Here is a 26,468-nt window from a genome sequence, read left to right on the forward strand (position 1 = left end):
TCCTTTTTTTTTTTAAAGATTTTATTTGTTTTTTTGTCAGGGAGAGAGAGCACGAGCACAAACAGGGGGAGCGGCAGGCAGAGGGAGAAGCAGGCTCCCCGCTGAGCAGGGAGCCCAATGTAGGGCTCGATTCCAGGACCCTGGGATTATGACCTGAGCCAAAGGCAGATGCTTAACCAACTGAGCCATCCAAGTGTCCTGGTAATCTCTCTCTCTTATCTTTTAGGATTTTCTCTTTGTTTTTTATGTTCTTCAGTTTTACTACTTTTTTTTTTTTAAAGATTTTATTTATTTATTCATGAGAGACAGAGAGAGAGAGAGAGGCAGAGGGAGAAGCAGGCTCCCAAGGAGCAGGGAGCCCGATGCAGGACTTGATCCCAAGACCCTGGGATCATGACCTGAGCCAAAGGCAGATGCTTAACCATCTGAGCCACCCAGGCGCCCCAGTTTTACTACTTTTTTTTAAAGATTTTATTTATTTATTTGAGAGAGAAAGTGAGAGAGCATGAGAGGGGAGAGGGTCAGAGGGAGAAGCAGACTCCCCACTGAGCGGGGAGCCTGATGTGGGACTCGATCCTGGGACTCTGGGATCATGACCTGAGCTGAAGGCAGTCGCTTAACCAACTGAGCCACCCAGGTGCCCCAAGTTTTACTACAACTTGTCTAGGTGTGGATTTATTTTTATTTATCTTGCTAAGTATTTGAGGTTGCTCCTCTGGCTTGAAGACTTATTTCTCAAAAATCTCTTAGTCATGGGGCACCGTATCTTTTCAGGTTTTAGGAATTTGAACCTTACTCCCAAACACCTCTAGGCATGAGGTATCCTTGGTATTTCATCCACCTTTTGCATTATTTTACTCTTATATGAATTACCTCATCCATCCTAGGACTCTGTTTTGCTCTTCAATCCAATCTCTTCTGCTTTTGGTCTTCCCAACTTAATTATTTGAGATTAAGTTTAACTGTATTCTAGACAAGATAAAAGTTTATTTCTTTATGCTATAAAGTCAGAAGACATGAAGTCCAAGTTGAGTTGGGTGGTTTTGTACTCATCAGGGACACACGCTTGTTCTTTATTGTTGCTCTGATATCCTTAGCCTGAGGCTTCTGCCTCATAGTCCAAAATAGCTGTTGAGCTCCAGCCACTTGATCTGCATTCCAGCCAAAAGGAAGAAAGCAAAATGAACTTGTCCCTTCTTTTAAGGGACACATACCACGTCCACTTACATCACTTGTCAAGGACTTACTCTGTAAGGGAGGTTAGGAAATGTTTTTACTAGGCAGCTATCAGTACTGCTTTTACTCAAGAGAAAAGGAGAGAAAGGACAATGGGGGATAATTAATAGTTTCTATCACACCCATTAAATTGTTCACAACCTTAGAGTGAGGATCCTGTTTTGTACCTTTTCTAAAAATCAGTGCTCACAAGGAGCTCAATAAAAATCTCTTAATAATGATGATTAATCCTTTCAGCAAACATTTATTTAGTACCTATTTTATGCCAGGGACTGTGTTAGGCACTGGAGCTACAAAAATGAACACAGGAAACAAAGAAGTTGTTGCTTTACGCAGTTATTTGAACCATTAACAAAAGTTGTCAGGCAGAGGAGAGGGAAGACATTCCAGGCAAAGGGAATAGTTTATGCAAATTATCAAAGGTATGAAACAGCATGTCATGTTAGGAACTGCAAGTTGTCTGGTCTACCTAGACCAGTGGTCTTGATCATGGGCTGTTTGCCTTTTAGGGAACATTTAGCAAAGCCTGGCGAAGAATATTTTTGGTTGTCAGAACCAAGGGAGTGCTACTGGCACCTGGTGGATAGAAGACAGAGATGCTGCTAAAAATTTTACAATATGCAGGTTGTGAGCCTTAAAAGTAACACAGCCAGTTATTGTACCAGCAAATGGGTTGATTCAGGAATAGCAGAGTAATTGCAATTTGGAACAAGCAAGCCATAGGAAAAGCCACGGGCAAGTTTAGAGAACAAAGGAGAGGACCGCTCTTTTATGGAGGAAAGAGGAGAATTGGGAGGGGCTGTTATAGACAAAAAGTCCATTGGAGTGAACTGTGAGTTCAAAGTGTAGTGTAGATTTCTTTTAAAGATTTATTTATTTATTAGAGAGTGAGCACGAGCAGGAGGGGCAGAGGGAGAGGGAGAGAGAATCTCAAGCAGAACCCTAAGACAGAGCCTGACTCAGGGCTCCATCTTACGACACTGAGATCAGGACCTGCACAGAAACCAAGAGTCCATTGCTTAACTGACTGCACCACCCAGGCGCTCCTGATGCTCAAATATAGAATCTTCCTTCCTTGTGCTGGAGTAGTGAAATAATGTGACTAGCAAGGTGTATCTCTTCCTGTTGAGGTCCATAACTGATGTGGAGTGGTAGTGCATGAGGCTTCCCCTTCTGGCTTCCTGACTCTATTTTATTTATTTATTTAAAAGATTTTATTTATTCATTAGAGAGAGCATGAGCAGGGGGAGAGGGAAAAGCAGGCTCCCCACTGAGCAGGGAGCCCAATGTGGGGCTCAGTCCCAGGACCCTGGTATCATGACCTGAGCCAAAAGCAGACGCTTAACTGACTGAGCCACCCAGGAGACCCTCTATTTTATTTTTTAAAGTTTTATTTATTTAAGTAAATAAAACAGCTGTGGGGCCCTGATATCAAACCTGACTCCATTTTATTTATTTTATTGTATTATTATTTTTCTAAAGATTTTATTTATTCATTTGAGAGAGAGAGACAGAACACAAGCAAGGGGAGAGGCAGAGGGAGAGGGAGAAGCAGGCTCCCTGCTGAGCTGGGAGCCCAACGTGGGGCTCGATCCCAGGACCTAGAGATTATGACCCGAACTGAAGGCAGATGCTTAACCATCTGAGCCACCCAGGCACCCCTTTATTTTATTTTCTTAAGATTTTATTTATTGGGGTGCCTGGGTGGCTCAGTTGGTTAAGCGACTGCCTTCGGCTCAGGTCATGTTCCTGGAGTCCCAGGATCGAGTCCCACATCGGGCTCCCAGCTCGGCAGGAAGCCTGCTTCTCCCTCTCCCACTCCCCCTGCTTGTGTTCCCTCTCTCGCTGTCTCTCTCTCTGTCAAATAAATAAATAAAATCTTAAAAAAAAAAAGATTTTATTTATTTATTAGAGAGAGAGAGAAGCAGACTCCCCACTGAGCAGGGAGCCAGACGCAGAATTCGATCCCAGGACCCCAGGATCCTGAGCTGAGCTGAAGGCAGATGCTTAACTGACTGAGCCACCCAGGCGCCCCAAGTCTGACTCCATTTTAAATGAGATTTCCCTTTATTAATTTTCACAGGGTAAGCCCCCCACAAGGAATTATTGGGACCAAAATCACAATAGTGCTGAAGCTGAGAAATCCTAACGTAGAGTATAGAATGTAAGAGGGGTGGGCATGGGAGGGCATAAGATACGAAGCCAGAGAGGTAGGCCTGATTCTAAAGAATCTTGTTTTCCTGCTAAAAGAAAAACTTGTACTTTATCCTGGAGACTGGGATCAGAAAATAATTAAAGGAATTTTTAAAAACTTTTATTATGGAAGTGTTCAAGTGTGCCTAACAGTGGGGAGAATGGTATAATGAACCCCCGTTGAGCAGTCACTCAGTTTCAGCAATTTTCAATTATCAATATTTTTTCTAATCTTGAAAAATGTATTTATTTAAAACAGGAAAAAGAAAAAGAAAAAAAAATTAAAACAGGAAAACTGAGGGTGCCTGGGTGGCTCAGTTGGTTGAGCGACTGCCTTCGGCTCAGGTCATGATCCTGGAGTCCCGGGATCGAGTCCCGCATTGGGCTCCCTGCTCAGCAGGGAGTCTGCTTCTCCCTCTGACCCTCCTCCCTCTCATGCTCTCTGTCTCTCATTCTCTCTCGCAAATAAATAAAATCTTAAAAAAAAACAAAAAACAAACAGGAAAACTGGGCGCCTAGGTGGCTCAGTCGGTTAAGCGTCTGCCTTCGGCTCAGGTCATGATCCCAGGGTTCTGGGATCGAGTCCCGCATGGGGCTCCTTGCTCAGTGGGGTGTCTGCTTCTCCCTCTATCCCTACCCCCTGCCCGTGATCTCTCTCTCTCTCTGCCTCTCTCTCTCACACACTCTTTCTCTCTCAAGTGAATAAATAAAATCTTTAAAATAAATAAATAGGGCGCCTGGGTGGCTCAGTCGGTTAAGCGACTGCCTTCGGCTCAGGTCATGATCCCGGGGTCCTGGGATCGAGTCCCGCGTCAGGCTCCCCACTCTGCAGGGAGCCTGCTTCTCCCTCTCCCACTCCCCCTGCTTGTGTTCCCTCTCTCGCTGTGTCTCTCTGTCAAATAAATAATAAAAATAAAATCTTTAAAAAAAATAAAAATAAAAATAAAATAAAATAAATAAATAAATAGGAAAACTTTTGGGGCATTTGACTGGCTCAGTTGGAGGAGTATGCGACTCTTGATTTTGGGGTCATGAGGTCAAGCCCCATGTTGGGTGTAGAGATTAAATAAATAAATAAATAAAACAGCGAAACTTTTGATATTGGAGTTTGATGATACGGTAGGTTATTAGATCAAAACATTTCATTTTGAGAAAACTAGTGCACTTGCATGATTGTTAGCTACTTTATTCGCTGGCAGAAGAAATGATATGTTATCTAGCAGTTTCATTCTGTCATTGGCACTTACATTAAAAAATTAAAATTTAAAAAATTTTATCATGGAAGGAAAGAACACTTAACATGAGATCTGTCCTCTTAACAGATTTTTAAGTGTAAAATACAGTATTCACTATAGGCACAGTGTTGTACAGCATATTTCTAGAACTTATTCATCTTGCTTAACTGAAACTTTATACCCACTGATTAACAACTCCCCACATCCCCCTACCACCAGCCTCTGTTACCCACTATTCTATCCTCTGTGCCTATGTATTTGACTATTCTAGATACCTCATCTAAGTGTAATCATGCAATATTTGTCCTTCTGTGACTGGCTTATTTCACTTATCATAATGTCCTGATTTCCTTCTTTTTTTTAAGATTGTATTTATTTATTTATTTATTTGAGAGAGAGAGAGAGAGAGCGCACTCAAGCAGGGAAAGGGGCAGAGGGAGAGGGAGTGAGAGAATCTCAAGCAGAGGCCATGCTGAGCGCGGACACGGGGCTCGATCTCACAACCCTGAGATCATGACCTGAGCCAAAATCAAGAGTTAGACTACTCAACCAACTAAGCCACCCAGGTGCCCCAGATTTCCTTTTTTTTTTTTTTAAGGCTGAATAATATTCTATAGTATGTATATACATTTTCTTTATCCATTCATCTGTTGATGGACATTTAAGTGGTCTCCACATATTGGCTGTTATGAATAGTGCTGAACATAGGAGTGCTAATCTCTTTGAGATCTTGATTTTAGTTTTCATGGATAAATATCCAGAAGTGGGATTTCTGGATCATATGACAGTTCTATTTTAATTTAATTTTAAATTTTTTTTTAAAGATTTTATTTATTTATTTGACAGAGAGAGATAGCAACAGCAGGAACACAAGCAGGGGGAGTGGGAGAGGGAGAAGCAGACTTCCCGCCAAGCAGGGAGCCTGATGCGGGGCTCGATCCCAGGACCCTGAGATCATGACCTGAGCCGAAGGCAGACGCTTAACGACTGAGCCACCCAGGCGCCCCTAATTTTAATTTTTAAAAAAATTTTTATTTATTTATTTGCCAGAGAGAGAGCACACAAAGCAGGGGGAGTGGGAGAGGGAGAAGCAGGCTCCCCGCTGAGCAGGGGGCCCGATGTGGGACTCGATCCCAGGACCCTGGGATCACGACCTGAGCCGAAGGCAGATGCTTAACTGACTGAGCCACCCAGGCATCCCTTGATTTTAATTTTTTAAAGAACTTCTGTACTGTTTTCCTTACCAGCTGCACAAAGGTTCCCAGTGTACAAGGGTTCCAGTTTCTCCACATCCTTGCCAACAGTTGTCTTGTTGTTGTTGTTGTTGTTAATAGCCATCCTAACAGGTTTGAGGTGATATTATGGTTTTGATTTGCATTTACCTGATGATTAGTGTTGTTGGGTATCTTTTCATATATCTGTTGGCCATTTGTATATCTTTGAGAAATGTCTAATCAACTCGTTAGCCCATTTTTAATTGGGTTATTAATTTAGTTGGTTGTTTTTTTTTAAAGATTTTATTTATTTATTTGAGAGAGAGAGAATGAGAGAGAGAGTGAGCATGAGAGGGGGAGGGTCAGAGGGAGAAGCAGACTCCCCGCCGAGCAGGGAGCCCGAGGCGGGACTCGATCCCGGGACTCCAGGATCATGACCTGAGCCGAAGGCAGTCGCTTAACCAACTGAGCCACCCTGGCGCCCTTTAGTTGGGTTTTTTAATATTGAGTTATAGGATTTCTTTATATATTTTGGAGATTTACCCCTTATCAGATATATAGTTTGCAAATATTTTCTCCCATTCCTTAGATTGCCTTTTCACCCTCTTGAATGTTTCCTTTGCTGTACAGAAGCCTTTGAGTTTAATATAGTCCCACTTGTTTATTTTTGGTTTTGATGCCTGTGCTTTTAGTGTCATTAACATGAAATCGTTGTTAAGACTAAGGTCGTGATGGGCACCTGGGTGGCTCAGTTGGTTAAGCGACTGCCTTCGGCTCGGGTCATGATCCTAGAGTCCCGGGATCGAGTCCCGCGTCGGGCTCCCTGCTCATCAGGAAGCCTGCTTCTCCCTCTGACCCTCCCCCCTCTCATGCTCTCTCTCTATCTCATTCTCTCTCTCAAATAAACAAAATATTAAAAAAAAAAAAGACTAAGGTCATGATGTTATCTCCTATGTTTTCTTCTAGGAGTTTTACGGTTTCAAGTCTTATATTTAAGTCATTAATCCATTTTGAGTTAATTTTGTGTATGGTATAAGATAAAGGTCCAGTTTCAGTCTTTTGCAAGTGGATGTCCAGTTTCCCAACAACATTGGGAAGACTATCCATTCCCCATTGTGTATTTTTGGCACCCTAATTTAGTAAAGTTGCAGGATACAAAATTGACGTATAAAAATCAGTTGCATTTCTTTTTTTTTTTTTAAGATTTATTTATTTGTCAGAGAGAAGGAGAGAGAGAGAGCAAGCCAGTACAAGCAGGGAGAGCGGCAGGCAGAGGGAGAAAGTCCCTGCTCATCAGGGAGCCCGATGCGGGACTCCATCCTAGGACCCTGGGATCATGACCTAAGCTGAAGGCAGGCGCTTAACCAACTGAGTCACCCAGGCGTCTCAAACAGTTGCATTTCTATATACAATGATGTATCTGAAAAGGAAATTAGGAAAACAATCCCGTTTACAATAGCATCAAAAAAATAAAACACTTAGGTATAAACTTAACTAAGGAGGTGACTTGTACACTGAAAACTACAAAATACTGATGAAAGAAATTGAAGATACAAAAAATTGGAAAGATATCACATGTTCATGGATTGGAAGAATATTGTTAAAATGTCCATATTACCCAAAGCAATCTACAGAGTCAATGCAATCCCTATCAAAATCCCAATGGGGGGCTCCTGGGTGGCTCAGTTGGTTAATTGTCCAACTCTTGGTTTCAGCTCAGGTTGTGATCTTGGGGTCCTGGAACTGAGCCCCACGTCAGGCTCCGTGCTCAGGTTGGAGTCTGCTTGGGATTCTCTCTCTCTCTCTCCCCCTCTGCCCGTACTCCCCACCCCCGTATGTGTGCGCACTCTCTCTCCTCTCTCTCTCTCTCTCTCAAATGAATAAATAACTCTTTAAAAAAAATTCCAGTGTAATTTTTTACAGAAAAAAACAATCCTAAAATTCATGTGGAACCATATAGGATCCTGAATAGCCAAAACAGTCTTAAGAAAAAACAAAGTTGAAGGCATCACACTTCCTCATTTCAAAATATATTATAAAGCTATAATAATTAAAACAGTATGGTACTGGGATGCCTGGCTGCCTCAGTTAGTGGAACATGTGATGCTTGATCTCAGGATTGTGGGTTGGAGACCACATTGGGTGTAGAGAGTACTTAAAAATAAAATCTTTTTTTAAAAAGTAAAACCTATAGAAAAAACCGGTATGGTACTGGCAGACAGACATTAAGACTGATGGAACAGAATAAAGAGCCCAGAAATAAAAAACAATGATAAATATTTTGTCAATCTTATTTCAACTATCACTGAAAGATTTTATTTTTTATTTTTTTTAAGATTTTATTTATTTATTTGAGAGAGAGAATGAAAGAGAGCACATGAGAGGGGGAAGGGTCAGAGGGAGAAGCAGACTCCCTGCTGAGCAGGGAGCCCGATGCGGGACTCGATCCCGGGACGCCAGGATCATGACCTGAGCTGAAGGCAGTCGCTTAACCAACTGAGCCGCCCAGTCGCCCTATTTTATTTTTTTTTAAAGATTTTATTTATTTATTTGACAGAGAGAGAGACAGCGAGAGAGGGAACACAAGCAATGGGAGTGGGAGAGGGCCGAGCAGGGAGCCCAATGCGGGGCTCAATCCCAGGATCCTGGGATCATGACCTGAGCTGAAGGGAGACGCTCAACCGACTGAGCCACCCAGGCGCCCCTGAAGGATTTTAAACAGAAGAGTTGCATGATGAGATTTCCATTTTAGAGAGATCTCTGATGGCAGGTTCCAGGATGAATTGAAGGGAGTGAGACAGAGAGGAGAGAGCCAAATGAGGACAGTGCCAAATTCCTTACTTCCTGCTGTCTTTTGAACTTGCTTCAATAAAGTTCACCCTGCTTCCAAGCCTCAGGATCCATACTTGCCAGGGCCATCCATGGCTTCCCTTGAGTGAACTCCATGAACTCCCTGGTGAGTTCTTATCTTCCTGGACCTCCCAGTGGCATCTGACATAGTCAATCACTCTGTCTTCCTTACCACCCTTGCTTCCCTTGGCTTCTGGGACACCAAGCTCTCCTGATTTATCTCTGATCTTACTAGTCAGTCAGTCCTCTGTGCCTTCTGTGGTCTCCTCCTCCCTCCATCCTCTAGAGTCTGGGGGTTGGAGAGCCCTAGGGCTAGGGCCTCCAACTGCCTCTCTGTGCATTCACCTCCTCAAGGATTTCATTCAGTCTCAGGTTTTTAAACATTCTATCTGCAAGGACACCTGCTGCCCAGAACTTTCCTCTGGGCTCAGACAGATCCAGCTGCCTCCTGGACAGCTCCCTTTGGAGGTCTAATAGGCCTGTCAAACTTAGCACATCCAAACTGAAGTCCTCCTGAGCCTCTCTGCCAATATCCCCCACATCCCTTAATGGCATCTCCATCCTTCCAGTTGCTTGGGTGAAAACCTTCACATCATCCTAACACCTCTCACATGCCAACATGCAGACCGCTCTGAGCCAGCAAGACCACACCCATGATTGACTCCATCATAATGATCGATTTGACCTTCACTGCCTACCTGCAAGTGCCCACCCACCTTTGCACCACATTTTCCTAACAAACCTGGAAGTATTTTCGGCACTTTGGAGACAGTCTTTGAGATGCTAGCTTGCTGTCTTCCTGGTTTTGGCCTCACTGAAATAAATTCCTTTCTTTTTTCACTACCACTCATTTCTCTGCCTTTGGATTTTATCAGTGGTGAGTGGCCGAGCCTGGTCTGTTTGGGGCCTCTGGAGGGAGATGCTCTTGCAGCCCTGCACACCAGCAACAAGCATTGTGGGGCTGAAAATACTGGAACCCTGATCACCCTGTCCTGGCTGGTAAGGTGGTTCCACACTGGCAGAGGCAAGCTAAGAAGACCTGAGGCTACTGCCCCTTTCCCACCTAGCACTCAGGTCCTAAAGGGGGGATTTCACTCAGAAGCAAGTCATTCATCTTACCCCCAACTCCATTGTCTTGGCTTGGAGATTTTTCTTTGGGGGAGAAGTAGTCACAAACAGACGGCTCCTAATCTCTTCCCAAAAGAACTGACTTCAATGGCAACATAGGATGAGGAAGTTCAGGCTTAAGGATATTCTCTGTAACACCTTATTATTATTATTTTTTTTTTTGAGTAAACTCTACCCCCAACTTGGGGCTCAAACTCACGACCCTGAGATCAAGAGTTGTTTGCTCTACCAACTAAGCCAGACAGGTGCCCTCAAGCTGAAGGATATTCTCAAAAACAGTGGTGCTTGTGGTAAAAGGCCATTGGGAGATAGATTTGGTGGAGAGAGAAACTAAACTGTAAGCCAATTAATTTGCAAGAGAAATGGGTAAGGAGACAGCTGGGAGGAGCCCCCCTGGGATCAGAACAAATCTAACACTGACATCAGGAACTGTTCCTTCTAAGGAACTCTAGTTTGATTGAGTTATTCTATCCAGCAATTTATGTCCCAGGGTATTGTTGGAAACAATAGAGCAATCATCCTGCAGTTAGTGAAGTTTAACATTTGGGCATAGTCAGGAAAAGAGGCAAAGAGAAACCTGTCAAAACCACTGTCATCTCAGGGTAACTGTGGGTATGCCCAAGACCACACCCCTTGAGGACCAACATAATAGGCTTAACACTGGTGTGTGTTTTGGGGGGGGGGAGGTGGTGGTGGTAGCAAGAATAGACTTAAATGAAATAATCCAGCTAGTTACTACAAATAATAATAAACCCGAAAGAGAGGGTGGGGAACCTTTACCTAGAGTCAGTACATTACCTAAATCATCCAGTTCCAACAAAAAAATTTTTGATATGCAAAGGAATAGGAAGTATAACCCATACAGTGGGGCGGGGTTGGGGGGCCATGGTAAAGGAGATAACAAAGACTACCCGTGAGAATAACCAGATGTCATATTTCTTTTTCTTTTTTTTTTTTTTTAAAGATATTATTTATTTGTTTGAGAGAGAGAGAGAGCAAGCACAAGCTGGGGGGAAGGGCAGAGGGAGAAGCAGACTCCTTGCTGAGCACAGAGCCCGATGTAGGGCTCCATCCCAGGCCTCTGAGATCATGACTTGAGCCAAAGGCAGCCGCTTAACCAGCTGAGCCACCCAGATGCCCCTATAGGATGTCATATTTAACAAAGACTTCAAAGTAGCCATTTTAGGGGCACCTGGCTGGCTCAGTCAAAAGAGCATGTGACTCTTGATCTCAGGGTCATGAGTTCAAGCCCCATGTCGGATGTAATGATTACTTAAATAAATAAAACTTAAAAACAAAGTAGCCATTTTAAATAGGTTCAAGAAAATAAAGGAAACCATGGTTAAAGAAAGGTACGATGACAATGTCATTCAAAAGAATGCAATAGATAGAAATTATAAAATGAGAACCAAATGGAAATTCTAGAGTTGGAAAGTACAGTAACTGAAATGAAAAATTCACTAGAGGGGCTTTTATTAGTTTGCTGGGGCTGCCATAACAAAATGCCACAGACTGGGTGGTTTGAGCAACAGATATTTATTTTTTCACAGTTCTGGAGGCTAGAAATCCAAGATCAGGGCATCTGCAAGCTTGGTTACTTCTTTTTTTTAAGATTTTATTTATTTATTTGACAGACAGTGAGAGAGGGAACACAAGCAGGGGGAGTGGGAGAGGGAGAAGCAGGCTTCCTGCTGAGCAGGGAGCCCGATGCGGGGCTCGATCCCAGGACCCTGGGATCATGACCCGAGCCGAAGGCAGACGCTTAACCGACTGAGCCGCCCAGGCGTCCCAGTAGGAGCCATTTCAAGGACACAGTCTTGAGAGAGCAATATGTTATTGAGACCATCTGGACTGGATATGTGACTGATCCCTGTTAAGGCCTCTGTATAAACTTTGAATATTCTGGTGGGCAGATGTGGAGATTTACTCATCTTGCAGGCACCCAAGACAAGTTTTGTAGGTAAGTTCCCTTGCTTATTAAACCCACCACCAAACAATTTGGAGTGGTCTGCCTCTTTCTTGGGTCTCTCCTTGCCCTCTGTGTATGGGGGCCGATTTCAGATTTCATCCAGGGAACTCCCGAGGTTATGAACCAACAGTAGTTATGTAATTATTAAAGACAATATAAATGCATATTTCTTCCCTTAACTGATTTAAATAGTAACTGTATAAAATAATATGTATATAATGGATTGTTGGGCCTATAACATATAGAAATCCAATACATTTAAAAAAAAAAAAGAAATCCAATACATTTGCCAATTACAGCACAAAGGAGGTAGGTGGAGCAAAGACGTATTGTGCTAACTGACTTCGGATGATAAATGTACTAGAATAAAGAGAATCAGAAATGATAAATAAGAAGGTTAATATAACAAAGTATAAATACATATATACTTTCTCTCCTTTCTTCCCTTAGTTCCTTTAAAAGTCATAAAATTATATATAACAATGTATTGTTAAGTTTGCAACATTTATAGATGTAATATTTTTAACAATATCACAAGGGGGCAAAAGAGGGGCACCTGGGTGGCTCAGTCAGTCAAGCGTCTGCCTTTGGCTCGGGTCATGATCCCAGAGTCCTGGGATTGAGCCCCACGTCAGGCTCCCTACTCAGTGGGGAGCCTGCTTCTCCCTCTGCCTCTGCTGTTCCCCCCGCTTGTGCTCTCTCCAAATTATTTGAGAGAGAAAGAGCATGTGTGTGGAGTGCGGGGGAGGAGCAGAGAATGGGACAAGCAGACTCAGGCTGAGTGCGGAGTCTGACGCAGGGCCCAACGTCGGGCCCAATCCCATGACCCCGAGATCATGACCTGAGCTGAAACCAAGAGTCAGACGCTTAACTGACTGAGCCACCCAGGCGCCCCCTCCAATTACTTTTTCTTACCTCGTCTTAGAGTTCTTTCCTTTTCCTTGAGTCCGCTCCAGGTATATTTCTTCCTCCCTGTTCCTAGGACATGTCAGGCACTTTCCTGCCTCAGGGCCTTTGTGTTCTGTCTGGAACCAGATACCTGCTTCATTTAGGTCTCTGCTCAAATGTTACTTTATCAGAAGAGGCCCTCCTTGACCATCCTATGAAAAATAGCATTCCCCCACACCACTGCACTCTTACTCCCTTACCTTGCTCTGTTGTTCTTCATAGTACTTACCTCAATCTGATATTATATATATGTATGTGTAAATCTATTACTGTCTCTCATGTAAGTTCTGTGGAAGCACGGACTTGTGCACTTGTTATGGCTGTATTACCAGTGCTTAAATCAATTCCTGGCATATAGTGGGTGCTCAGAAACTATTAAATGCATGTCCACCGCCTCCAATCTAGTCCGGTCTACTATAATATCAACTGAACTAGTGCTCCAGCCTCCTAAGTGATCTCCGCGTCTCATGTCTGATTCCTTCAGTCCGATCTCCACACTGCAGAATTCTCTTTTTAAAATTCAAATCGGATCATCTCACTTTCTTTCTTAAAACCCTTTGATGGCGTCCCTTTGCCCTTCGGATAAAACCCAAAGTCCTTAACATGACTTGCAAGGTGCCTGCTCTTTGGCCCCTGATTACCTGGCCACCTTGTTTGTTTCCTGCAGCCATGCTGTACTGCTTTGAATTCTTAGCTGAAGCCAGGCACTCGCTTCAGGTCCTTAGTATGTATGTACTTATACCTCTGCCTGGGATACTCTTTGTCCTGCTCCCCTTGTAGGTCTCAGTTTGAGGGTCATTTCTAGGGGAGCCTTCACTGACCTCTCAGACGAGGTTGGCTTCTTCAGAGTCTGCTGCAATCTTATTGGGGCTGGCATGCTTGCTTTTTTCCCCACATACTTAAAAAAAAAATTAAGAACAAAAGTTTAGTTTCCATCTATGAAACGAAATTGCACCATTTAATTAAAAGTGAGAAAAAATAGTTGACTTTGGGGTGCCTGGGTGTCTCAGATGGTTAAGCATCTGCCTTCTGCTCAGGTCATGCTCCCAGGATCTTGGGATCGAGTCCCGCATCAGGTTTCCTGCTCAGTTGGAAGTCTGCTTCTCCCTCTCCCTCTGCACTTCCCCCTGCTTGTGCAATCTCTCTCTCTCTCTCTCAAATAAACAAAATCTTAAAAAAAGTAGTTGACTTTAAAAAATGTAATCATAAACTTGTAAATAGGAAAAATATTTTGAGTACACTATCGATATGTGTGCTTTTGTGATTATGATCCCTTTTTTATTTTTATATTTTTTAAAGATTTTATTTATTTGTCAGAGAGAGAGAGAGCACGCGTGGAAGGCAGAGGGAGAAGCAGACTCCCTGCTGAGCAAGGAGTCCGATGTGGGACTCAGTCCCAGGACCCCGAGATCATGACCTGAGCTGAAGGCAGACACTTAACCAACTGAGCCACCCAGGTGTCCCAGTCCCTTTAAAAAAAAAAAAAAGATTTTTTACTTTTGGGGGGCAGAGGGAGAGTGTGGGGGAGGGGCAGAGGGAGAGGGAGAGAGAGAATCCAAGCAGACTGCCCGATGAGCACAGAGCCTGACACAGGGCTGGATGGATCCCAGGACCCCAAGATCATGACCTGAGCCAAAATCAAGAGATGCCCAACTGACTGCCTTTGGCTCAGGTCATGATCCCAGAGTCCCAGAATCAAGTCCCGCATCGGGCTCCCCACTCAGCAGGGAGTCTGCTTCTCCCTCTGACCCTTCCCCCTCTCGTGCTCTCTCTCTCTCTCAAATAAATAAATAAAATCTTGGGCGCCTGGGTGGCTCAGTTGGTTGAGCGACTGCCTTCGGCTCAGGTCATGATCCTGGAGTCCCTGGATCGAGTCCTGCATCGGGCTCCCTGCTCGGCGAGGAGCCTGCTTCTCCCTCTAACCCTCCCCCCTCTCATGTACTCTCTCTCTCTCTCATTCTCACTCTCTCAAATAAATAAATAAATCTTTAAAAAAATAAATAAGTAAATAAATAAATAAATAAAATCTTAAAAAAAAAAGAATCGGTCGCCTGGGTGGCTCAGTCGTTAAGCGTCTGCCTTCGGCTCAGGTCATGATCCCAGGGTCCTGGGATCGAGCCCCACATCAGGCTCCCTGCTCAGCGGGAGGCCTGCTTCTCCCTCTCCCACTCCCCCTGCTGTGTTCCCTCTCTCGCTGTGTCTCTCTCTGTCAAATAAATAAAATCTTAAAAAAAAAAAAAGAATCTGTTAAATGTTGTGGATCCTAAGAATAATGCTCATTTGCATATATCTTGTATACTTTTTTAAAAAAAATCCTGTATACTCTTAAGATTCAGAGGCAGGTATTAAAACACGTGGAGCTGGGGCACCTGGGTGGCTCAGTTGTTAAGCGTCTGCCTTCGGCTCAGGTCATGATCCCAGGGTCCTAGGATTGAGCCCCGCATCGGGCTCCCTGCTCAGCGGGAAGCCTGCTTTTCCCTCTCCCTCTGCTGCTCCCCTGCTTATGCTCTTTGTCAAATAAATAAAATCTTAAAAAAAAAAATTTTTTTTTAAAGATTTTATTTATTTATTTGACAGAGAGACACAGCGAGAGAGGGAACACAAGCAGGGGGAGTGGGAGAGGGAGAAGCAGGCTTCCCGCAGAGCAGGGAGCCCGATGTGTGACTCAATCCCAGGACCCTGGGATCATGACCTGAGCCGAAGGCAGACGCTTCACGACTGAGCCACCCAGGCGCCCCAAAATCTTTAAAAAAATTTTAAAAACATGTGGAGGAGTAGACAAATGTCAGCTTTCTCCTATTCTTTCTCTCAGCTCTTGACAGCTAACTTCTTGATCTGTGCCTTTAATCCCATCCCTTGTCAGTTCTGGAGCTTAGTCGCCAGCAGCATTCTTTCCCTTTCATCTTTTTCTCCTGGACCCTTTCCATCAGCTTAACTTTCTGAATATAAATTCTCAGGAACAGCAAAAAAAAAAAAAAATAATAATAATAATAAATAAATAAATATATATGATTCTTTTTCACCTCGTAGCTGTACTTCTTTTGTGACAATTTTCAGAACACTTCCTTCCTTTGCCTTCCACGGCAATGTACGCTCCTGTTTCTCTGTGTCCCCACGGTGTCCTGTTCCCCATTTGGCTGTTGCTTTGTCCCATCCCGTAAGTGCTGTTTCCCAGGTGATGCTTTCTTTAAGCCCTTTCCCAGTAGGCTTCTCATGTATCCCCATGTACTTTATACATTCTCTTATAAAATGTATCACTTTGTATCAAATAAATTGATGATTCTGAATTCCTCCAAGGCTGGGATTGGGTTAACCCTGAGAGATCAACAACCCAGTGCACTTTTTCCTTTGTTTCCCTTGTACTCATCACATCTGTCACCCCCCCTTTTTTTTAAAAGATTATTTATTTATTTTAGAGACAGGGGGAGGGGCAGAGGGAGCCCCTCCACGCTGAGCGTGGAGCCTGACATGGGGCTCCATCTCACGACCCTGAGATCATGACCTGGGCCAAAATCAAGAGTCCGACACTTAACCAACTGAGCCCCCCAGGCACCCCACATCTGTCACTGTTTGATGTCTAGCTCCATCAAGACAGGGGCTGGGTCTTTCTTGTTTGCTAATATCCCCTAAGCCAAGCACAGTGCCTGACACAGAGTAGGTGCTCAAAGAATATATATATTTTTTTTTTTTTTTTTTTTTTTTTAAGATTTTATTCATTTATTTGAGACAGAGAGAATGAGAGACAGAGAGCATGAGAGGGAGGAGGGTCAGAGGGAGAAGCAGACTCCCTGCCGAGCAGGGAGCCCGATGCGGGACTCGATCCCGGGACTCCAGGATCATGACCTGAGCCGAAGGCAGTCGCTTAACCAACTGAGCCACCCAGGCGCCCCACAAAGAATATATTTGAATGGATTAATGAGTGTGAATTAAAAAACTCTAACCCATAACTTACTATTGCATCTGTTTTCTGGGATCGGCACAAATACTAAGTAGATCAGTGAAAATTTATTCATCATTTGGTCTAACTGGCCTCTCTGCCTCTCATCTTCCATCTTCCTGTAATCTATGCAATAGCCTGCAACCACAGTAACATTAAAAAAAAAGGAGAGAAAGTCTGATTGTGTTCCCCTCCCCATACCTGTTATCTCATTACCTACAGAATATAGTCAAAGCTCCTCAGCCTGGATTCAAGGCTTTGACCCCAATATCCCTTTCCAAACATCTCTGGGTTTATTTATTGTTTATTATATGCCAAGCACTGGGTTAGTCACTGAGGACTTTCCAAACTAGTTGGGAAGACAGGTACATAGATTAACATGATCAGTTCTTTTACAGTCTGTGAGAACACAGTTTCAGACAGCGGATTATAAAATGTTAGGTTTTCGTCCTCTGAACTCGGCTTACAAGTTCAGTCTAGAACTGCATTGTCCAATATAGTGGCTACCAGCCATATTTCAGGTACTCAACTGCCACATGAAGCTGGTGGCTGTCATGCTGGACAGCACAGCACAAGCCATTTCAATCATTCGTGGAAAGGGGGTTACCTATGGTGCTTTATTTTTTTTAAAGATTTATTTGAGAGCGAGCAAGATTGAGAGAATGAGTGGGGGGAGGGGCAGAGGGAGAAGCAGACTCCCTGAGGAGCAGGGAGCCAACCCTAAGACTGGATCCCAGGACCCTGAGATCATGACCTGAGCCAAAGGCAGACGCTTAACGGACTGAGCCACCCAGGCGCCCCCCTATGGTGCTTTAAAGAGAGCAAGGACCATTTCCCATACATGCACTCTGGGGCTAGCTACCAGCTCCCCCACCCAATTCTCCCACTCACACCCCACCCCCCAAACACACAGCTTGGCTGGGGCAGATTTTGAAGTAGTACACAGGCTTCCAATAGAGCTCATGCATGGAGGTAACTTTGTAAACTATTGATACAGAAACGTGATATAATAGGTTCAGTTCTTGCTTTCATTACAGCTTTACTTCAAGCAAATTCTAGCTCTTTTCTCAAACTTCTCCCATCCTCGGAATTTATGCCAAGGGGTTCTGAAAAGTTACGTTACACCCAGGCAGCATATATAACAGGTAAAAATCCAGACTGTACCTACCTCGAGGCTTTTACAAGCCATCCATCCAGGACCCTATTTCACCACCCGCCTTTTCCTTTCACTTTCCCTAGAAAGGAAGGACACGACGAATTAAGATTTCCAAACAACAAAAGGATTTATTTTGAAGTGTGAGAATAATAGGAAAACTAAGTGATGGGGATTGGACCCTCATCGGGGTCTTCTGGGAAATCGGAAGCACTACCCTCTTCTGCAGCTCGATGCTTCTCCAATTTAGCAATCAATTCTTTCGCTGGATTGAAGACGCCATTGGTCTGCTGGTCGCAGACATAGCAGCGAGGGGTGGTGCGGAAATGCTGCAGTGCACAGCTCTCGCAGAAATAATGCCTGCACTTGGTGACAACTGGATTCTGGAAGGTCTGGCGACAGATGAAACACTTGAATGGTATTTCCTCATCATCGCTTCCCACTTCATAGTTTTCGTCCTCATAGACACCATAGCGACCCTCATCAAGCTCACGTTCGATCTGCCACCCATGCTTGTAATCTGAACGGTCATGGAGGAACTTGCAGCTGTCTCCGAAGCCGCAAAAGCCAGTCTCCTTGTAGTCCTTACAAATGTCGGGCTGGTAATCCCAGCGCACGGTGGCACGTAGATGCTCGGGAGCTCGGATGGGGCCCTTCCTCACCATCCCGGAGGAAGCATTGCCCATAGACGTATCCTTGGGCTTCATGTATTTCTGATAATTATTGATTCCCCGGTAGATCTTGTCATCTTCCTTGCCCCGCAGCTCCTCCTGGATCTTCTGGCTGCGCTCAAAGATGGCTTGTGCGTCACGCTCCTTCTCTGTGTCTAGCTCGTAGACGGCAGTCGCCCCCATATCCTCTGGTCCCACGGGTTTTGCGGAGCGGGTGGACTTGTACACCACGCCAAGACTCTCGGGCTCGTTCTCCTCCTCCTCCTCGCTGCTCAGGTCGCCGTAAGCCGCCTTCTGTTTACCACTGCCACGAGTCTTCTGTATCATCGGATTGTGGATGGCCCGCTTCTTCTCCCGCCGAACCACAGTGCTGCCTTCGTCGCTGCTGCTGTTGCTGTCTCCGGGCTCCTGGTCGCAGACCGGGCGCTTTCTGCGGCCTGCAGCCCCTTTCCGCCCCGCGGGCTTCTTGAAGAGGAAGGTGCACACCTGCTCTGCCGCCTTGCCCGGAGACAGTTGCTCTGCCATTTTGGAGTCCCGAGCTCCGGAAGGCTGCGGCGCGCTCGGCCGCGCGGGGCCTCTTACGTCACCGCACGTCGCGCGCGCGCTCGCCGGTCGCGGCGAAATGGGCTGCCCGAAGCGGCCGGCGGGAGCGCGAGCGTGCGAGGGTGCGAGCGCGCGCCGCTCCTGAGCCCCGCCGGCCCCCGTCGCTTCCTCCCGAGGCGTGCGGGGCCCCGCCCCGCGGGCAGGCTGCCGCGGAGCCTACTGGGAAGGGGGCCGAGGCCGGGTCACCTTTACCGGGCCGGGCTGGGAGGGGTTTGGCTCCGGCAACGGCGCTGCGATGTGGTTCGAGATCCTGCCCGGGATCGGCGTCATGGCCGTGTGCTTGGTCATCCCCGGCATAGCGACGGCGCACATCCACAGGTTCAGTAACGGCGGCAAGGTGAGGCGGCCTCTCCGGCGCGACGGCTGACCCGGCGGGCTGGCGTTACAGAGCGGGCGGTGGGAGGCCGCTGGGGTCCGGAGCCGCTCTCCCACCCGGGGGACACCGGCGTCGCCCCCCTCCTTTCTTCGTGTTGCCTAAAAGCAGAGGCTTGCGGAACGAAACCCGACGGAAACCACATTCTGCTCTAGCAAGAAGCGGCTAGTTGGTGGGTGAAGAGTGGGCAGGAGGGCGGAGTAGGTTCGGGGGCTGACAAGGTAGATCAGAAGGTGGGCCCAAACTCCTGGGCGTCGCTTTGGTCTTGCCTCCACTCCCTCGGATCGCTGAGCTTTTGATTGTAATTTCTCGCGTCCGCATCTTGATACCTTCTCGGTTTTTCACCTCCTTACCTTTAATTAGGTTTTTGCTTTGACATTTTTTTTTTTTTAGATTTTTTCTTTTAAGATTTTATTTATTTATTTGAGAGAGAGAATGAGAGACAGAGAGCACGAGAGGGAAGAGGGTCAGAGGGAGAAGCAGACCCCCCGCTGAGCAGGGAGCCCGATGTGGGACTTGATCCTGGGACTCCAGGATCATGACCTGAGCCGAAGGCAGTCGCTTAACCAACTGAGCCACCCAGGCGCCCTACTTTGACATTTTTTATCCCCCACTTTTTTCCCCAAGCCTTTAGGAATTTACCGCAAGATCCTGCTTTTCACATCAGGATTGTAATTTTCCTCTTCTCCTAGCCCTTCACGTTGTCTCTAGGGTACAGGGTATAATGTATTTGCCTTCTGGTTTTGATTGTTCTTCACGTGTGATCTACTGCTATTGTTTCTTCTCTTGAAGACCCCAAAAGGAAACAAGTAGTCCTGTCTTTAAGGGGGGCGTGGGGGAGGTGGGAGGGAAGGAGGAAAGAAAAAAAAAACAAAAACAAAACATGCTGGTTAAAATAGAAAGTGTAAGAACTCTTGGTGACCATCTTAATTTTGAAGTTTAATGGTCCGATTTTATTTAGGATCTGGTCTTAATTTGGTTTTTGTTTCGGCGATGATTCCATTTTTCTAGAATGTCACTTATGAGTTCTGGTAGCCCTCTATTGGGTCACTCATTTTCTTAAACATTGTGCAATAATGATTTTTTTTAATTGTAGGAAAAAAGGGTTGCCTATTATCCGTATCAGTGGAGTTTGATGCAAAGAGATAGGCGGGTCTCTGGAGTTAATCGTTACTATGTGTCCAAGGTAAGATGGCTTTGCTGCTAGACATCTGTCAGGGTTGAGATGGGTTCTGGTAATGTTTTGTCAGATGTCTTAACAGTGCTAATTAATTTGCATTGTCTTGTCTACTGGTGAGGTTGAGCAGCCTTTCAGAAATTTAATGATCGTTTGTATTTTTTATTCTGTGGATTGTCTGCCTATGTGCTTTGCTTGTTCTGTTTTTGTTTTTTTTTTTAGTGGGGGCTCTTTATATATTATGGTTATTAATCATTTGTCTGTTTTATATGTGGTAGATCTTTTTCACCAGTCTGTCTTCTTCACTTTATGATGTCTTTCATCGATAGTTTTCACTTTTGGTGTTTAGTTTATCATATTTTGTCAGTCAGGATTTGGGGTTTTATGTCTTGCTTACAAATAACTTTCCTACCCAAGATTATAAATATATTTTTAAAATTTCTCCAAATATAGTTTCTTTTCTTTTCTTTTTTTTTTTTTTTTACATTTAGTGCTTTGACACATCTCCAGGTCATTTGGGGGTATAATGTGAAATCACAGGATTTAATTTCACTTTTTTCCAAGAGATAGCAGCCAGTTGTCACAATTATCCATTTATAGAACAGTCCATTTTTTATTTGAAATACCATTCTAGTAAACTAAATTTCTGTATACACGTGGTCCTGTTTCACGAATACACTCTTTTATACTCCATGAGTTTGCCAGTTCCTGCACCCAATACCGTATGTAAAGAATTACTATAATTTTACATATTTGATTGAATCCTGTGGAATTGCTCTCTTTGTAGGTCGGATATAGCCAAGCAGTAGCATTTTCATATGATTAAACCTGTTAGGATGTTTTTAGATCTTGTAGGAGTTCATCTCCATTATTCTTCTAAAAAAATGTAGTTACTTTTTAACATTTTCTCCTTGCTCGTTTATTCTTCACAGTGAACCTAGGTTAATATTAATTTCATTTTATAGATGAGAAAACAGGGTCAGAGTGGTTAAATAACACTGTAAGGACTCAACCTAGGTGATCTGCCTGTCAATATAGTGCTTTTTGAGGATCTAATGAACATGATGATGAAATCAACTCAACTGAAGCAGTATTTCTCAAAGTGTGGTCCAAGAATAACCATCAGAGTCAGCTGGCATATGAAATAAAATGAAGATTCCTAATTAGAATTTCTACAGGGTGGCTCCTAGGACTAAGCAATTTTTATTTTTTCTCAAGGTGGTTCTGCCCGCAAAAGTAAACAAAATACCTGGACTATGTTATTTTAACACGTGGAAGAAATGTCATCACTGATTAATCTTTTACTCCCTAGTTTCTGAAGTCTTTGGTCATGAACTAAGTAAGAAAGAGTGGGTCTTCTGAATAAACAGTGTCAGGCTTACAGGGCAAGAGTTCTGGAGTTGGGGGTCCCTGACCTTGAATTCTGGCTCTGCACTTCCTTACTGACTTAAGCAAGAGACTTTTAAGCTGAGTCTCCATTTGTTCATCTGTAAAAAAAGTAGAATGAGGTTAAGAGTATCTTCCTCATGTTGGCTGTTTTTTTTTTTAACGGTTTTACTTTACTGTCCTTACTCTCTGAAGGATCCACATGGTAACTGGTTTTCGTTCTGATGGGGGGGGCACTTTTCATATAAAGTGATGTTTGCTTCTGTCAGAAAATGAAAACTAGAAATCGTTATAGGTTATTCTTCGTACATTAGTGGTTATAAAATTCAGTTCAATTTATTGGTGCAGTGAGAGAAAGGTGGGATGTGCAGGTACTTTCTTGAGTGACAGAGCATGCCACTGACGCCGGAATTAGGAGTACCGGCATTCCTCATGGCGTGTACAGGTAGTGGGTTTTCTGCACATGGAAGCTCTGGGGCAGCCCTGCAGGGAGCAAGTCTGTGGGCGCCATTTTCCCCCCGGCATTTGCTCACTTTGTGTCTGTGTCACGTTTTGGGAATTCTCAAGCTATTTCAAGCTGCTGCTTGCTATTTGTTCCGGCGATCTGCGATCAGTGCTTACGACTCACGGAGAGCTCAGATGATGGTTTGCATTTTTTAGCACTAAGGCATTTTGAAATTCAGGTGTGCAGGTGGTTCTGTAGACGTTCGCGGTCGCGCACTTAACAGACGGCAGTAGGGCGCGAGCACAACCTCTCTGTGCGCCTTTCCGTCAGCTCCCGTCGCCGCGGTGCTCTGCCCCTCGCCGCACGGTACCCCCGAAGTTCGCCGCATTTGTACGTTTGTGGCCGTAACGGAATTCTCACACTTGCCTTTCTGTTCTGTTTTTCAGGGTTTGGAGAATATCGATTAAGGAAGCATTTTCCTGATTGATGAAAAATAACTGTCATACTCATCTACCCCTTCTAGAAGGTTATGCAATGTATTAATGTGCATAATAAAAACAACAAAAAAGTAAAATCAAGGGCTTTCTTTGCCTTTTTTTTTAAACAGTACTACACAAGGGCGCCTGGGTGGCTCAGTCGGTGAAGCATCTGCCTTCGGCTCAGGTCATGGTCCCAGGGTCCTGGGATCGAGCCCCGCATCGGGCTCCCGGCTCAGCAGGGGAGCCTGCTTCTCCCTCTGACCCTCTCCCCTCTCATGCTGTTTCTCTCTCTCTCTCTCAAATAAATAAATAAATAAATTCTTAAAAAAACAAAACAAAACAGTACTACACAAACTCAAGCAATCTACCCAATGTAGCTTTATCACCTTTAAAAAAAAACTAGGAGGCAACTGAGGCTTAAAATTATAGATAGAATGTACAGCAAGCACGTGCCCTTGTGCCCACTGCCCGACGTGTCACCCATGGTAGTTGTTACTATTGGAATAGATAGGAATATATTAAAAAAGACATCATTCCGGGGCGCCTGGGGGGCTCAGTCGGTGAAGCATCTGCCTCTGGCTCAGGTCATGATCCCAGGGTCCTGGGATCGAGTCCCACATCGGGCTCCCAGCTCAGCGGGAAGCCTGCTTCTCCCTCTCCCTCTGCTGTTCCCCCTGGTTGTGCTCTCGATCTGTCTGACAAATAAATAATAAAAATAATTTTAAAAGAATTCCAGGTAGAATGCTTTTATTTTTTTAAGTTTTTATTCCTTTTAGTAATCCCTACACCCAACATGGGGCTCGAACCCACGACCCTGAGGTGAAGAGTCCCATGCTCCTCCGACTGAGGCAGCCAGGCGCCCCCAGGTGGAATGCTTTTATGCACCTTCAACTTGAGTGCGTGCTGCATCTAACACCTAGGATGCCCTGAAGTGTTGATTTTTGTTCGTGGAGAGCAGGGCCAGCCATCATTATTTTACTCAAATGAGTATACTGACTGCTTGAAATAAAGAGTTGCGTGTTCACGCCTAAAGGTGGCCCAACAGTACAAAGATCTGAAAAGGTGTGACCTTGAGAGATGGTAATCCCCGGTGTGTGTAGACCAACCCCCCAGGTGACCACAGGCCGTGTGGGTGAGAAAACTAAATTGTTTTTCATCTACCATCTTTGACCCTCTTAACCTTTGATGTGCTGATGACCTTAATCACCGGCGCTGGGTGCTTTCCATTGAACTCAGGCCGCAGGGCAGGGCCTACAAGAGGAGGGAGGCGGCGGTCACACTTGGAGCATTACCCTCTGCCGTGCCATGCTGTGATGAAAGTGCTGAAGGAGAGCCATGGTCATACGATGACAAACTTCACACAACTCAGGTCTGCACTTGGCTGTGCACAGGCCTCACTTGGTTGACGGTCACGAGAACTAGCTCGGGGAAGGGAGAGGACAGGCGTACAGACAGGGCTGTGGATGACTGGTCTACCGCCGAGTCTGTGGAGTCTTAGGTCTGTCACCTGTCTACTGTGCCTCTAGGCAGGGGTCATCCGCTAAGCGTATCTCCTTAGACGGATTCAGGCCTGTCTAGTGAAGGGCCACAACGTGACAGGTAGTGATCAGTTGTCAGGCTCAGAATTGGGGTCTGAACCCTTCACCTCCCTTTCCTGTGGCACCTGTTATAAAATTTAGCAGCCTTATTATACTCCGCTGCAGCGAGTGAACCAGATGAAAACACCAGTTAGAAGATTATAGTGGTGGTTTGTAGCCTGCATTTCTCTGGATTTTTTGCAAGTGTGATCAGCCAGAAGCATTTTCTTACAGCAGCTCTGACAGAGGTGGTCTGGCCACGGACCCCCCTCCCCCCCACCCCTGATCCATAGGTCGCTTGCTCTTAAGATTGAAATGATGTGGGGCGCCTGGATGGCCCAGTCGGCTGAGCCTCCAACTCTTGATTGCGGCTCAGGTCCTGATCTCAGGGACTTGGGAACGAGCCCCGCATCGGGCTCCGCGCTCAGTGGGGAGTCTGCTGGAGATTCTCTCTCCCTCTCTCACTGCCCCCCACCTCCAATAAATATATCTTTGGGGAAACAAAGATTGAAGTGATGCTTGGGGAACAATGCCATTCACTTGGTTTTATTCACTACCTTTAATTTTTTATTTTTTAAAAAGATTTTATTTATTTATTTGACAGAGAGAGACAGCGAGAGAGGGAACACAAGCAGGGGGAGTGGGAGAGGGAGAAGCATGCTTCCCGCCGAGCAGGGAGCCCCATGCGGCACTACCTTTAATTTTTTATTTTTATTTTATATATTTTTAAGATTTTATTTATTTATTTGACAGAGAGAACAAGCAGGTGGAGGGGCAGAGGGAGAGCGAGAAGCAGACTCCCCGCGGAGCAGGGAGCCCGATGCGGGGCTCGATCCCAGGACCCTGGGATCATGACCTGAGCCGAAGGCAGACGCTTAGCGACTGAGCCACCCAGGCGCCCCTACCTTTAATTTTTTAAATACTGTGTTCACATAGCTCAAACATCTAACAGTATAAGGTATTGAGTGAAAAGACTTGCTCTAATCCCCTGCCCGGCACCTCCCCATTGTCACACCACCCGAAGGGGCTCTTTGTGTTTGTCTGAACACAAACACATGTTCTGTCTTCCCTAAAGGTAACATGTGATACAGTTTATGTCACTTGTTTGCAAGAATGGTTCTCGTTTGGAATGACATCTACCAGGCTGCTGTCGTTATTTCTAGGGTCCAGTGAAATAGTCAATAGGAAGAGACTTTGAAAAAGGTTAGAGGGGGGCGCCTGGGTGGCTCCGTCGGTTAAGCGTCCGCCTTCAGCTCAGGTCATGATCCCGGGGTCCTGAGGCCGGCTTCTCCCTCTCCCTCTCCCGCTGCTTGTGCTCTCTCTCTCTCTCTCTCTCAAACAAACAAACAAACAAACAAACAAACAAAAAAAAAAAAAAGCTACACGCCAGGCACTGTGCCTCAGATTTGAGTAAGACCCAGCCTTGCCCTTCTGGAGCTCGCAGTAGGGGTGAAACAGTTAAGGACGGCTTGGGGTGAGGACTGCTAGGAACAGAAGTTTGCGGAAGGTGCGGGGAGCAAGAGGGCGGGGCTTGACTCAGTCTTCAGTCCGGGCGGAGGGGGGGGGGCGGAAGGGGTGGAGCGGGAAGGGAAAAGGCCTAGGGTAAGCTCCCAGGTGATGCCCACACCAAGCCGAGTCGCGAAGGTTGGGTAGGGTTTAGGAGCTCAACCCCCGAGGGGGGACCCCGCACGCAGAGAAAACGGCCCGGCTGGGGCCACAGCCTAGCAGGGCTGTGCAGGAGAGCCCTACGAGCAGGGGTGCAGAACTAGAGCAAGGGGGGAGGCGGGAAGGAGCGGGGAAGCGTGACTGGAGAGGCCGGCGGGGCCCAGAACCCGAAGGGCCTGGTCCATCTCCGTCGGGGCGCTGGACTCCCTCCTGGGGCCGCTGCGAGCCT

At 45.5% G+C, this 26,468-nt stretch overlaps 2 protein-coding genes across 2 annotated transcripts; one reads left to right on the forward strand and one right to left on the reverse strand.

Annotated features, from left to right (window-relative positions):
* Nucleotides 1-17,974: 17,974 nt before the first annotated feature.
* RNF113A (ring finger protein 113A) lies at nucleotides 17,975-19,166 on the reverse strand. The gene has a single exon (XM_045866608.2). The coding sequence runs from the start codon at nucleotides 19,057-19,059 to the stop codon at nucleotides 18,025-18,027; it is 1,035 nt and encodes a 344-aa protein (XP_045722564.1). The 5' UTR covers nucleotides 19,060-19,166; the 3' UTR covers nucleotides 17,975-18,024.
* Nucleotides 19,167-19,282: 116 nt separating this feature from the next.
* Nucleotides 19,283-23,092, forward strand: NDUFA1 (NADH:ubiquinone oxidoreductase subunit A1). The gene is made up of 3 exons (XM_045881864.3): nucleotides 19,283-19,474; nucleotides 20,607-20,696; nucleotides 22,965-23,092. The coding sequence occupies exons 1-3, from the start codon at nucleotides 19,373-19,375 to the stop codon at nucleotides 22,983-22,985; spliced, it is 213 nt and encodes a 70-aa protein (XP_045737820.1). The 5' UTR covers nucleotides 19,283-19,372; the 3' UTR covers nucleotides 22,986-23,092.
* The last annotated feature ends 3,376 nt before the right edge of the window (nucleotides 23,093-26,468 follow it).

The sequence above is a fragment of the Mirounga angustirostris genome, unplaced genomic scaffold, assembly GCF_029215605.1.
Source record: "Mirounga angustirostris isolate CCGP_5_RB_7025 unplaced genomic scaffold, mMirAng1.0.hap1 SCAF_11, whole genome shotgun sequence".
NCBI classification, from domain to species: Eukaryota; Metazoa; Chordata; class Mammalia; order Carnivora; family Phocidae; genus Mirounga; species Mirounga angustirostris.